At 38.6% G+C, this 14,876-nt stretch overlaps 2 protein-coding genes across 2 annotated transcripts; one reads left to right on the top strand and one right to left on the bottom strand.

Moving 5' to 3' along the window:
* Window positions 1-785: 785 nt before the first annotated feature.
* RNaseX25 (Ribonuclease X25) lies at window positions 786-6,790 on the top strand. Its single transcript, XM_077429930.1, has 3 exons — window positions 786-929; window positions 3,280-3,554; window positions 5,582-6,790. Exons 1-3 carry the CDS (start codon window positions 862-864, stop codon window positions 6,088-6,090), a joined length of 852 nt encoding a protein of 283 aa, XP_077286056.1. The 5' UTR covers window positions 786-861; the 3' UTR covers window positions 6,091-6,790.
* A 2,239-nt stretch (window positions 6,791-9,029) lies between these two features.
* On the bottom strand, window positions 9,030-11,300 carry LOC143911165 (UBX domain-containing protein 1). Its single transcript, XM_077429931.1, has 5 exons — window positions 11,108-11,300; window positions 10,507-10,894; window positions 9,811-9,995; window positions 9,448-9,740; window positions 9,030-9,375 (listed from the first exon to the last, which is right to left on the bottom strand). The coding sequence occupies exons 1-5, from the start codon at window positions 11,152-11,154 to the stop codon at window positions 9,323-9,325; spliced, it is 966 nt and encodes a 321-aa protein (XP_077286057.1). The 5' UTR covers window positions 11,155-11,300; the 3' UTR covers window positions 9,030-9,322.
* Between the last annotated feature and the right edge of the window lie 3,576 nt (window positions 11,301-14,876).

Below are 14,876 nucleotides of genomic sequence, written 5' to 3' on the forward strand. Positions count from 1 at the left end.
ATACAAGCGAATATCCGCCTGCACACTCCAACCAAACCCACCAATTTGCTGCACGGCATAGGTATTCTCTCGTCGCGGCGCACAAACTACATCTAACATCACACAACACGCTGCAGACTGCACACCACACCATACACCATACATTTAGCGCACGCGGTAAATACACCATACACATCAATGCCTGTTTATACAACAACACATTATTTTGTATTAAAATACTACTTTATGTGGTCTTTGGTTTTCACGGGTGTGCGCCGCACACCTAGCACACACCCAATATACGCCACTGATATATATATATATATATATATATATATATATATATATATATATATATATATATATATATATACATTTTTTTTCGTCCACGGCACTAATTACATGAAAGCTCATTAAATTTTCAAGATCTGTATAATTTTTGACAAAAATTATATGAATTTTTAGATTAAATAACGGGTTTCCGGAAACTTGATTTTTAACAACGGGTTTCCGGAAACCCATGGAAACCATTAGGGTGACACCGCTGATAGTAGGTTAAGTAATTAATTGCCAATGCCAAGGGGTTTGTATCAGACGAAAACCCAAAAAAATACGATCGATCCCGCCATAATTAAGACAAATGAGAGTTGAATTTACAGATAAAGTTGGTAATTTTGAATGCGACGTAGACGAACAGAGCGGAGAGTGCTGAATTTGAAAGGGGAGAAAATATTTCACCTAGACGTAGAGCGTGTTGTTATGTCATGTTTAGTTGCGGCAAAGGTGGGTTGGCAACGCGTAAAAGTAGAGCTCGAGGGCGAGTAGTGTCAGTGACGGGTGGCGAGTGTCAGGTGCTGCCCGGTATAGGGTTTACTATCAGAGATGCGATCGGCCGGAGGAGCCGCAGCCGCCGCCCTCTACGCCCTCGTGGCCCTCTCCGTAGCCGACGGGTAATCAATTCTATCCAATACGAACCATTCTACGTAGTTCTGAGCTACATACGTACATACATCATATGTGTATACGTTCACACCTTACTGGGTCACTGGTGCAATTTCTCGTCTCCCAGTACAAAACACTTCATTGTTTTCGCGGGTGTTTTCGTTTATCGCTCGTATAGCCGAAACCTAAACACTCGATAACACACACAACATCATCAACGAATAATCGCCTTGTTTGTTTTCTCTGTATGTTTATTTTATGCGCGTCGGCTAATATTATGCCAGCTCGGTATGAATGATTCGGTTATCGACTTACAGCCAGTTTATATGTCATGTTTATAGTAAGCCGAGTTTGTACCGGCGGCGCGACTGATGTACACTGTTGAAAAGAAATACATTAAATCTGTCTAAACACTGCTTGTCATTAATCACAAAACGGTAGTCAGAAAGTACTCAATTAACGATAACGACAAGGCGGCGCTTACAAACAAGATTTCAGATTCGCTAAGAGCTACGTCTGGCCAGTGTTGCTACATGGATGTGAAACGTAGACTCTGAAGACTAGGATGATCAGCCACATCGAAGCTTTTGAGTAGTGGGTCTATAGGCGTATGCTGAAGATCCCGTGGAGCAAAACAGTTTCAAATGAAGCTGTCCTCGGCATGATAGGCAGAGGCTGGGAACTTTCTGTCATCAAAGAGAAAGCTGGAGTACCTCGGACACATGATACGGGGTCATAAACATGAGAAAAATAGAAGGTAGAAAATGGATTGGCAGGAAGAAGTTGTCTGGGCTTCGAAATGTGCCCATGTAGACCGATACGAGTGCCGAAGAGCTCTTCCGAGCCGTTGAAGACCGATGCGGATATCTGGAAATAATCAACGGATGCAGACAGGGCATTAAGAAGAAGAATAAGAGATGATAACACTCATCCATGTTTATTTATTTATTTTTAATCTATACCAGGAAGAATCCGCATCGAGATGGCTAGAACAGCATTTGTAAAAATGAAGGCGGCGCTTACAAACAAGCATCTCAAACTTCATACGCGGTTGAGATTCGCGAAGAGCTACGTCTGGACAGTATTGCTACATTGATGTGAGACGTGGACCAAGATGATCAGCCGCATTGAAGCTTTTGAGATGTGGGTCTATAGGCGTATGCTGAAGATTCCGTGGACCAAAAAGATATCAAACGAAGCTGTCCTCGGCATGATGGGGAGAGGCAGGGAACTTGTTTCTGTCATCAAGCGGAGAAAGATGGAGTACCTCGGACACATGATACGGGGTCCAAAATACGAATTTCTCCGTTTGATAACCATGGGGAAAATAGAAGGAAAAAAATGGATTGGCAGGAAAAAGTTATCTTGGCTTCGAAACATGCGCATGTGGACCGATATGAGCGCCGAAGAGCTGTTCCGAGCCGCTGAAGACCGATGCGGATATATTCAAATAATCGACGAGGTGGTCGCCAACGTCCGGATGCGGACAAGGCATTAACAAGAAGAAGATACCAGGAAGGTCTGACAGGGAACCCCAATGCGCCTTCCTGGCCAGAAACATTGTACATTTGATACAAGTATTATACAAAGTAAATACATATCAATTAACACCCTACATATGGTCAAATTTGTAAATTTGCAACATTTTTAAACAAGTCAGTAAATATGTACATATCAATTAACATTCACAGATACATTGATGGTCAGATTTGTAAATTTGCAGCATTTTATACAATTGAGATTGCTGAAAACTCGATATTTGTGAGAAAATGGGTAAAGTTGCCGATTTGTTGGAACCGTTTCAATGAAAATCAGATAAATTGGTAAACTCTGATAGGAAACGATCGACCTGGAGTCACAAAACCAAGGTCTGGCCAGCAGAAGCCAGTGGGATTTGAACCCGTGACTATATGAGAGATGACAAAAATTGACATATCGGAAACTGTAATTGCAAGGCCATAGATGGACCCTCCGAAATAGAGGAATATGGAGGAGAATAAGCCCCAGGATTGTTTTACCATGTAAAACAATAATAATACAAGATTTATATACCAATTGTATACTAACTAGTTTTAAATTTATAAATATATCATAAAGATGTTTATACTAATACGCATTATCAATTTTATTGCACTGAGGTTATCAGTTGCATTTCAGCTGTGCGTATAATTTGCGTCACACTTTGATTCATGTATTGTATCGGGTTTCAAGCCATTTCTGTTATTCAGTCATTGTGCGGTGACTAATTCTGCTTTGTGTTATTATTACACAAAGGAGATAAAACTGATTGTTTAAACACTTTATGTATATCCTTGCATTTCATTACATGATTGTAGATGATGTTGTGTTTATTTTTAGGGCCGACGATAACCAAGCGAAATCTCATGAATGGGATGTTCTCATATTCACGCAGCATTGGCCCGCCACCGTGTGTTACCAATGGATGGACAAAGATTCCTCACACTCGTGCGCATTTCCATCTCAAAAGAACACTTGGACCGTTCACGGGATTTGGCCGACCAAGTTTGGCGAGATGGGACCCAGTTTTTGTAACAATTCGTGGAAATTCGACCCTACTTTGATACAGCCCATCGAAGCGCACTTAGATCAGTATTGGATAAACGTGGAGAAAGGTGATTGTTTGCAATTTATTGTAACTCTTTGGCTGCCGAGGCATTTCATACATATCGTCAATTTGTTGTTGCACTGCGTCTTTTTTCTGGTACAAATCAAGACTGTTTCAAAATTTACCGACTTCAAATCCAAACTCCCACTTCAACTTGAACGATCGACTTTTCGTGCCCACTTATAAAATTGTTAACCCTTTGCGCGCGGCAATAAATATAGCGAACAAGCCCTGTACCTGAACGTACCTTTTTCGCGAATTTGGCAATCGAGTTTTCGACCTTAAATACAGATTTTAATATTTACTCAAGTAACCAGATATGTTAATTAACACATAAAGTATTATTTTAAATAATAAAATACATAATATATCTCGTAGTTTTGACTTAATTGTCAAATAATCATTCTTCATACAATTGAGACGCATCGTCGCCAGTGTTCAACAGACGTGACGTCACATAAACGAGGTTTCAGTATGGTTCCACAAAAAACTAATTTTTACTGGTATATATTCATTTTAAGCAAATTGAATAGATGGCATTCAACTCTCAGTAATATATTCAACCAATTTTGAACCTTAAAACAGTTGAAATCGGCGCATATAAGGCTCAAAATCCCGTGCAAAGTTCAGAAATTCTATGGAAGACAGCCGCGCTACAGACTTGTCGACCAAAGCTTCCATAGAAGACGACCGCGGGCAAACGGTTAATAGTAAAAATAATAGCCATTTTGAAGATATAAAAAATTAAAAGAATTAAACAGTCGCTAAAAATTGACATTTAACCCCAATTTCTTGAATTATTGGTATTGAAATAGGTTTAAATAAATAGTAAATACATTCATTTATTTTGTATATAAATTTCATACGCAAACAAATCAATTTAATAAAAAAGTTGGAGTAAAAAAAGCATGAGACAGAGGAAACAAGTGGTTTTGGTCACAACTAGTGCTTCCAATCCCGGAAGATTACTTCAGCATCAAATGTATAACAAAAAAATGTTCAATTGCATATTTTTATATTTCAAAACCGTTCAATTGCACTTTGCAAACTCTCTTTGCAATATTCCTCATATTAGCGTTCTTGTTTCGAGAGTTTGGCTACATTTTTTAAATTTTCGGTTCGCATCCATTTCTAGATTTCTAAGATTAAATAAAAAACACCGTATAATGTAATCAAATAAAGTAAAAAACATCACTTTGATTGATTGATTCGTTTTTTACAAATAGTTTGTACCGTCTAGTAATTATTCATCGAAACAATCCACCTAATATAAAAACTGCAATTACATTGATTTTATGTAAAAAAATTCTGGAAGCCTTAGTCACAACCATTGAAGTATAATGTATAGAATAGTCATTCCTAACAAAAGTATCGCTTAAAAGCGAGCCATCGAAGAGAGAGACGGAAAGTCAGAAGAGAGACAAAAGAGTGAGGAAAAAAAATTCGTGGAAGTGATCGTCCCTTACAACAACTGGACAAAACAGCTGACATCTCCGGGCACACGGATTTTTTGTGGCAACATTTTTAGGGGCTGAGAGCAATTCTATGCATACTACTTCAATGTAGATAAAGTAATAATTAGTTTTAAAAAATAATACGGTGTACGGCCCTGTTTTTTTCAATGAGTGAGGCTGGTCCGAACATCTAGCACGTGCACATACAGATGTTCGGACTTTGTCGAACTAATACTACCACACAATTTCACTAGTAGAGCCTATTTCAAAGAGATCCTACTGCTATAGAGCTTAACAAACAACTGAGCAAAACAGCCGAAATCTCCGTCTGCACGCAGTTTTTGTAGCAACATTTTTGGAAGCTGAGAGCGCTTCTACCCATTCTACTTCAATGGTCGCATTCTACTTCAACGCATGAAAATACGTGCAATTCAACGATTTTATTTATAATGTAATTTAAATTCATAAATAAAAACTATTGTATTTACTGCAAACAACAATATATTGTACATAGATAGGCGGCCAAAGAGCTAAAGTTGATTTTGATTGTGTTTAATCAATGTTTTAATATAATTTTCAGACACTCCGCACTATTCATTTTGGGGACACGAATGGTCCAAACACGGAACTTGCGCCGCTGTCCTCCCCCCACTTAACAACGAAATGAAATACTTCGCTCAAGGCCTTCTTTGGCTTCAGTTGTATTCGATGTCGGAGATATTGGCGAAAGCCGACATAACGCCGAACGAGATTTCGACATTTGAGCCGTTGCACATATATTCGGTGATCAAAGCCGCCATTGGGAAGAATCCGTCGCTGCATTGCGCTCTGGATGCACACTCGGGTAAATCGTACATGTTTGAGATCAGGATCTGCTTCAATAAGAGCATGGAGCTGGTCGATTGCGACGGTATAAAGCTGTCGGGCGAGAGGTCCATCCTCAGGGGCGATAAACTGATACACTGTGATCTGACCAAACCTGTGGAATACCCCAGTGTAGTACCTCCTATTAAACAAAGTATAGTGTCTAGACTACCTCTAATCGAAATATACAAATTAATTACATGGTTGCGATGGTTTACGTTGTAATTTGAGATGCGATGATTTATGTATGTAAACACATCGGAATGATCTGTTTTGAGTGCTGTTTTATTTTTATTATTTCATTGATGATGATAGATTGCGGCTAGATGTGGATGGACGAGGAAACGGCTACTCAGAATGTTGATCGGAATATAATTTGATTTGATTTTTATTTACGCATTTCATTTAACATTGTTGAAACTGTCGAATGCAATTCGATGTAATCTTTTATGTTGGATTTTAAGTGCAGTGCCGGCCTTACACCCGATGGCGCCCTCGGGCAAATTTTTTCTAAACACCCTTAGAAAGAACTTTCGCCTTTGGCGCTCTAATCTAAAATTTTGAATGGCTTTTGGCGCTCTAATTTTAAATTTTAAAGCGCCTTTGACGCATCGTTCGGCGCCCTAATTTAACGACCTAGCCCCCCCCCCCCCCGCCTAAAACCGGCACTGATTTTAAGCAAATATGATTTGAAATTTTAGCATAAAGGTTCAGCACACTAACGCAGTGAAGGTAGAATTATAGTCGTGTGTAAAATGTGGCTGCGCTACATTTGTTTCTTCTATAGAAGTTTAGTACTTTTCAAGGGCTTGTTCCGTCACCATCACACTACTACCCCACAGTGCTAGGAAGCGAATCCTTTAAGTTATGTTAGAAAGATCTAAATAGGGTCAACTTTTCAATATTAAATAAATAATCTAATAATTTTCTCTGTAGTCATACTTTGTTTGTGATGCTTTAAATTATTTTTTTTATACATATAGTATTATATATTTAAATTTTTATATAAAAAAAATTAAGTGAGTGGCTTTTTAGAATCCGTGCGGTTTGTGCATTTTGTGCATACATTTTAATTGAACGTTGAATATTTTTTTATTTCACAAATTTTGTACTTGTACCTGAACACATTGTATACATTAAGTAAATTGAAATTAGTATGTAATAATTTACTGTTATTACTGTATTATTTTTTTTATTATTTATTATTTCTTGTCACAGTTTTGTGACCATTCAACTAGTTAACGGGTGGATTCATTGAATTTGATACTGATTATACTGAGCAACAGAAAATCACGTTTTTTACGTAACTGAATTCGAATATGACAATGATTTTTGTTGGTTTTCTCTCGCTTATGAGATATATGAGCGTTTAATAAAAATGAGCAATTATAGGCTTGGATTTTTCAGTCTCTTACTCAAAATCTAGTATTGCTGTGTTAAAAGTGAGTATTGGAATCAATAGTCGGATGTTTTTTCTATTGATTGTGTTCTTTTATTGCTTAAAAATACTATATAATTAATTATCTAGCGAATTTTAAAAGTGTATTAATATACTTTTTTACTATATCCATTTATTGGGCCAATTTTATATTTCACTACGTTTACAAGGACTGGTTTTTTATCTCAATATTTCTTTATATCTATCTAAACGTACTAATTCGAGCGGTAAATGATATTAAATCATGTTATGTATAAGATGCAGCATGTTTGAACTCATTTACCATTCTAAATAGTACGTTTAGATCAAATAAATGTATATATATATACATATGCGGTAGAGATTCCTGACAGATGACGCTGTTCAGGACCACGGTTGGGATGTGGCGGTTTCGGGAAAGATCAAACACGTGCGTTTTCAGTCATGTTGTTTATTAAGACGATACGTGCGGAGGTTTAGCGAACAACCGCGCGGAGCACAGGTCCAACTGAGACTAACCGTTACATCTCTGCCCCTTTTCATCCCCTTCTCCCAATCAGTCTACATACTCTTTCTCAGCCATAGCCCATACATCAGCCTTTCGTTCAATTCCAACGCTACATATGAATTGAGTTAGAAAACCAATCTTTATAAACGTTTTAAATTGGCGAAATAGACTGTAAAAAGTGTATCATGGGAAAATAATGTGTAAAAAAAAGTATATTTTTGACTTAAAATTAGCTAGGTAAGTATTTTAAAGCAATAAAAAACCACAATCAATAGGAAAAACATCAGACTAATGATTCCAATACTCACATTTGGCACAGTGATACTAAATTTTGAGTTAGAGACTACAAAAGCCAAAAAATTGTAAAAGTTGTTCATTTTTTTAAAACGCTCGTATCTCATAAACTAGCCAATAAAAATCAATGTCATATTCGAATTCAGTGGGTCAAACTCAGTAAAGCATTTTTTTTTTGTTGCTCAGTATTGTTTTTTTGTATATATCAGAATTTTATCGTTTGTTAATAATCATTGGACTGAAAACAATGCGTCTTGCCGCCAACTCCTGCAATTTATATCGATTTCTAGAAGGTTCTACAAACACACTCGATTAATTAGGAATGTAACAAAAACTAATCAACATAAGCAATAATTATCTGCATAAAGAGCTCATTTAGATGATTTTTATCATCTTTTAGTTTGTAAAATCGAGTGTTGGCATAAAAAAAACTGGAAAAGTTGTTACTTCGTTGACTAGTTGATATTATTATTGATGTCACAAGCATAAATACCGCATTTTAATTTTAGTTGTAAATTTATTTAATCAAAAACATTGCTCATTTTTATAGTCTAATAATAATATCAATTTTTATGAAATATACGAAGACCTATATAATACATTGTATATGTATACAAAGTTGTAGTTTAAATATTGTGGCTTTATTAGGTATAAATTTAATGACTGATTTTGAATTGTATAACCCCCCCCCCACAATATAATTTTATGAATTATTATGTAATCAGATTAAACGGCATAATTTTTATTGGTGAAAATTAAAGATACATTTTTATTATAAGTTATATTTATTGTATTAAACCTGTAACAACTTTTTTTTTTTTACTTTTCATTTATGTATAATAGATATTTGAGAAAAATAATTACAATTGAGCATTACTGCAAGCCCTGTGGAAATCGAATAATACATAGCTAATGATAATATAAATAAACAAATAATAAATCAAATTAAATTTACCTAATATTTTTATTTCATAATTAAATATAAAATTATAATCACAAAAACCTTGCTCTGAATGATTTCAAGAGATGATTCATGCTATGAAATGTAACATGCATTATTATATCATCGTGTATGACAATACACATACATATTGACACAATCAATATCGTAGCATTTCGCACTATGACCGGTTTGGCAATTTTAAACATATGTAGAAAATAATCGAATGTTTGAGAACATCAGCGATCGCACGTGTAATATTTGTGCGTACTTGTGAATACATAACGAGAGCTGCACTCTATACTTGAGGTTGACATTTGGAGACGATCACGACGGCAGACGGGGCCAGACCTGAAAAGCAAACGAGATTAAACAACGCAAGCGAAAGTGCAAACGAAATATGCAGACTGATGCGGCGAATACCTAAAATATCTAAGGGTTTCTCGTAGTCTTCGTCTGTGAAGACTCTTTTGGGGAACGTTGTCATAAGATTAAAAGGCATTTCTTTCATTTCGTTCAGTCGCAGGAATAGCCGTACGGCACTGAGCTGCTCCCGAGCTCCGAAAGCTTGCGTCACGGCACGGCCGTCGGGTAACCTCAACTGTAACCTGGCCGAGGTCGGTGACGGTTTGGTCGGGGACATTGCTGGTGCGGGAGGAGCAGCTATCGGACTAACAGTGACGGGTTCCGGATTGGTTACACCTTGACTTGCTAACCTGGAAGTGAAAAGTTGATGATTCTTATCGTATTATATCCATATATTATAATATGAAGTGAGTTTAGGACCTTCGGGCCTCTTTGTCTGCTTGTATTTGTTGACGTACTCGATCCTTCGCTTTTTGATCTTCGACTTTGTCACGTCGGCGTTGCTCTATTATCTTCATCATTTCTTGATCTTGCAGCCTTTGTTTCGCATCTTGCATATCGCGGCCGGATTTAATTCGCAGTTTTTCTTTCTCGAGTTGCTCCGTCTAAATATACACATGTTTTATTTAAACATTGCATAACGATTTAAGTACATTATACGAATCCCCCTATCTAACATGGTCAGTAGAACAAAACAACCTATAGACAATAACTTGAACTACACCGATAGTAAATCAATAAACCAAAGTTATTTCTGCAATTTAGTCTGGTTTTTTCCCTTTTTTGTAGGGTACTACTATATGTTTAAATATACTTCACGAACTAGCACAAATGCACTTCAAATATTAAATAATCATCAATATTGAGTTATGATTAAAAGTAAATATGTATGTATGAGCTGTTTTGATACTATTGAATCTGAAGAGTGAGTCTTTTTTATAAGACCGATTCTTCATTTTGGACTTTCAATTGGGTATATTTTTCATTCGGAATACGATCAATGATATATCGCCGATTAGCATTCGAAAGGTTAAACGTCCACAACCAGATAGATAGCATTGATTTCATGTGAAAATATATTATTACAATTTGAATGATACAAGTGACCTTACATACCTTTTCTTTTTCTTCCCGTTCTTTCCGTTTTAGTTTGATTTTTTCTTCTATTTTGGCTAACTGTTCTTTTTTCTCCTCTTCCGTCAACGGTTTCTTTTCCTCTGTCGATTCCGAAAAATTGCTATGACCCGACTTGGCTGCGTGATACTCGACTTCTACTTGCGTTCTAAACAGTTTGCCACAGTCTTCGCATTTGAGAGATTTCGGCTGGTCGAGAGAGGCGTCGTCCTCGGCAGGTTCCGAACTGGTCTCGGGCGCATTTTCGTTGGACTCTTCCTGGCTCGAAGACGAGCTCTGTGCGATCGGCTCGGGATCGTCGGCGTGAGCGAGAAGCCACTCCATGGCAGGTTCCACACCCTTGTTATTGGTTATGGCGAGAGCCCGCTCCCTGAAATGTACACATTCAATACAATTATTTAAGGAAGTTATTGATACTATTGAACAGATATATATAGACGGCAGAGGGTCAAAGTTTGCATTTCACAATGATTAGTAATGCATTTAGAATGTTAGTATGGGATTTGTTGTAGTATGTAAGCGTGTTCAAGTTGCCGAGTGATTTTGGTGTTGGTTAGGATTTGAAGAGCGGTGAAATACTGACGCTCGCTGTTTGCTGAAGCCCATCTCGACCAGCGTGTCGACTTCCATTGTGGAGTGAGTGGTGAGTTGAGGAGTGGTCGGGGCAAACGGGGAACACCCGAAGCTCGTCGCTCGCCGATCGTCAATCAGCAATCGTCACTTCGACACCGCACCGACACCGACACCGACACCAACACTAACACTAGGACAACGGCGCTGCCAACTGTCGCTCCATGCGCACCGCACCTGTCATCACCATAAATAAAAGTTGTTTCCGTTGGCGTGCTTTGGGCTTTTGGCAAATCATAAGGGACTTATTACACAAAGTCGAATTGATTATTTAAGTGAGGCAAACACTACAAATGTTATCCGTACTCAGTGCCGGCCTTACACCTAATGGCGCCCTTGGGCAATTTATTTTAAACACCCTTAGAAAAAAAAATATAAAAAAATGTATAGAACAGGTGGTCGAGTGAAAGGTTTCGACCGTTTCCTGGCCTATGGAAATTCAGTTGAGTTTGAAAGAGGATCGTTTATTTGCGTTCAATTGGTGCAATGGTTATTGTATGTACGAAGAGGTTTCCTCGGAGAAGTGATCTGTTTGAACTCCAGAGGCTCACTCTGCCGGTGGAGGTTGCTGCGTTGCTTTATAAACGTTTTGGGTTGAAGTGTGTCGTGTGCACATCTTTTGTTCTTGGTACTCGCGCTGCCCTAGTTATGCTGCGAGCGTGGTTTTATGGGTTCATACGCCTGGACGTAGTTCGTGGTTTTTATGGGTTCAGTGTGTTCTTCCTTTGTTTCCCAGACACGTGTATAGAAACACGTGTCAACCTTTTGACGAGGCGAGCGTGTGCCATGCGTTAATGACTTTCCTAGATATGTGTCGCAGTGACCTGATGAGATCATTTCAGTTGTACTATATGCCTACAGGGGGATTGAAGATTTTGGACCGTTTTCCGGCCTATGGAAATTCAGTTGAATTTTGAAGAGGATCTTTATTACTCGATTAAAGGTCTGTTCATACCTAGTCGGCACGTACCGACTTCAGCAGGTATCCGGCCGTACGAAAAGTATTCTTTGGTACATTTTGTATGGGTATATTCATACCAATCGTCACGTTTACGCCACGGCAGGCTTACAGCAGTACCCGACATTTCCTGTTCATACCTTACAGCAACATCCGTCATATAAGGTCTGTTCATACTTAACAGCACTGCACGACTCCGTTTCAAATATGTCATTTTATTACATTTCTATTCATATCTACCTACACGTCGCGGTCACGTCACGTTTACAGCAATTTGGCCGAGTGCAAGGCAAAATCGGCTCACTTATACATTACGGGCCATAACGATACGGCGCAATATTGATTACGTCGTATTGTCGAGTACTTACAATATGAATGCATACACGTGCATTCGTAGCTACGCGTCAGAATACAAGTCATGCAAAAAAACAAGCAAAAATGTTTCGGCGTTTATCGAACGAAAAATTATGTATAATCGCGTTGTTGTTGGAAGAAGAAGCTCAAGAAGGCAATAAAAAAGCACAGAGGCGTTTTGATGTGCATCCGTTTTGGACACTGTATAAGGAGCTTGTGGATGATGGACAAATTTTTTTTAAATATTTGCGCCAAAACCATGTCGAAAGATTGAACAGCTGTCAACTGTCACTATCGATAATTGGTCCAAAACAGCAAAGCGGCAGACTCATGGCACGTAATTCGCGTGTATATTTCCACGATGGACAAAAAAACGGATACGATACGTTGACGGATGTTGCTTTATAGCAATAGCTTGCATATGTCTGCAGCCCCGCAGCCCATGTGAATGACAAAAATAGCATGCATTTGTACTATACTGGGAGGCTGCAGCCCTACAGCCCATACGGACGAGCCGCCACTGATTAGCATACTCCTTTTTCCGGGCTTGGGACCTTGCTATGGTTTCAGGCAGTGCCAGCAAAAGCATAGCAACCCTAATGTTCGGATATAATTCTTGTAAATTATGCTGCTTTATTAAATTTAATACAATGAGTGGGTTAATTTTATCTAACTTTATTTGAAAGAAAGGCTTTTAAATTGATAAATTCATTTCTAATAATATCAGATTTTGAATTCTTGGTGAGCTTAATTTGAAGATCGGTTCTTTCCAGTAGATTTTTTACAAAATACAAAAAACTCCACATCTTTGAATATTTGTTTGACTGTTCGAATTTAAAATATTTTTTTTAGGAACATAGTTGCAAGTAATCAGTTAGAATCTTCCAGCGATATATTAAAGTTGAAAATATAATAAACAATCTTTGGAGAATATCGAAAAAAAGTTTGCGATGTTACAGAAGATTTCGTAGCGTCGTATAGCACAAATTGTGGCTGCCATAAGGAAACGTTTATTATAATACAAAAGGGAATGCGCCCTCACCCAATGAATATAATTTGCTGAGTACAAATGTTTGAGTTTAGAAAGTAGAGTTGCCTTTGGCGCTCTAATTTGAAATTTTAAAGCGCCTTTGGCGCAACGAGCAGCGCCCTAAATTATCCTCAAGCGCCGCCTGACCCAGCCCCCCCCTAAAACCGGCACTGCCCCCTTTGAACGATAGCTGCAGGGGCTGTGTATATGCGTTTGTGTATGTATGGGTGACCAGTGGGTGTGTATGTGTCGTCGTCTCGATCAGCTCGCTCTGGAGCACGTGCTGGAACAGGGCGGGGTGGGGAATTAGAAACGTCTGGCTTTAGTTATATCCTCGTTTATTGTGGACTTGATGGCGGAGCCGGGGAGTTGCTCGACGCCTCTGCCCCTTTATGGTGGGGGCTGTGGATTGAGTACGCTGGCTGGTCAGGAAGGGTAGACCAGCCACGCCAAGACCTTCTCGGTTGGCGTCTAGCGGGCGTCTGATTTGACAGGCCGCGCGCCTCGTCAGATGAGCGCGCGTCCGTAAGAGCCCAAAACACGGCTATGTGGGTTTTTGGCTCGGACACCCTTACTATATAAAGTCGATCGCCATTTAAATTTGAGAGTCAAAAAATGACAATATGGTACAGATCTTTTAGGTTATGGGGGATGAACGAATGAGACGACTGGCATGTTAATGCACGTGTTTATTATATGACAGCTAAAGGCAGAGTGAGTAGCGGCTCTCCGAACCCAGCCGAGTTGGTCCCCACTCGCAGGAAGGCAATCAAACTCAACCATGTCGTATAAGCGAGCCGCCACAAGTCCATTAATAACTTATGAATTAATTGGAAACAAATGCGTGTAAATTGTATACCGGCAGAAACATCGTTTAGCCAGTAGTAAATATTGTTCAGTTTTATTTCATGGTACACATGTAGGCAGAAAAAAAAGGTTCGGCGATTCTCGCACACGTCACTAAAATCTCGATCACGGAACATCTGGCACCCAAAAACTCCATCAATCGAAGTATTGTACTAACGAGAACTCGAGTGCCATATGTTCCGAATTCGCGTGAATTTTTGTTGCAACGATTGTTGTGCGCGCAATTGAAATTTGTGCAATAATCCGTTTACCATAGAACCGCCGCAAAAGAAAAGTGTCATTATTACGACGGTTACGATTAATGAATTATTTCCTTCCATAGACTAATCGTCTTAGAGAAGATATTTGATGGATATATTACAGTTGTTGGCTCCCGTGGTCAGCGATTATCAAAACAAAATCGTGAAAAACATTTAGTAATAAGTACTCCAATAGAGAGCATCTATTGTCTATGGTCGGCGAATTGACGGTTGGCGGACGTTTCGAACGAGCGCGAATAACCGTGTGGAATGG

The sequence above is a fragment of the Arctopsyche grandis genome, chromosome 4 (genome assembly GCF_051622035.1).
Source record: "Arctopsyche grandis isolate Sample6627 chromosome 4, ASM5162203v2, whole genome shotgun sequence".
NCBI classification, from domain to species: Eukaryota; Metazoa; Arthropoda; class Insecta; order Trichoptera; family Hydropsychidae; genus Arctopsyche; species Arctopsyche grandis.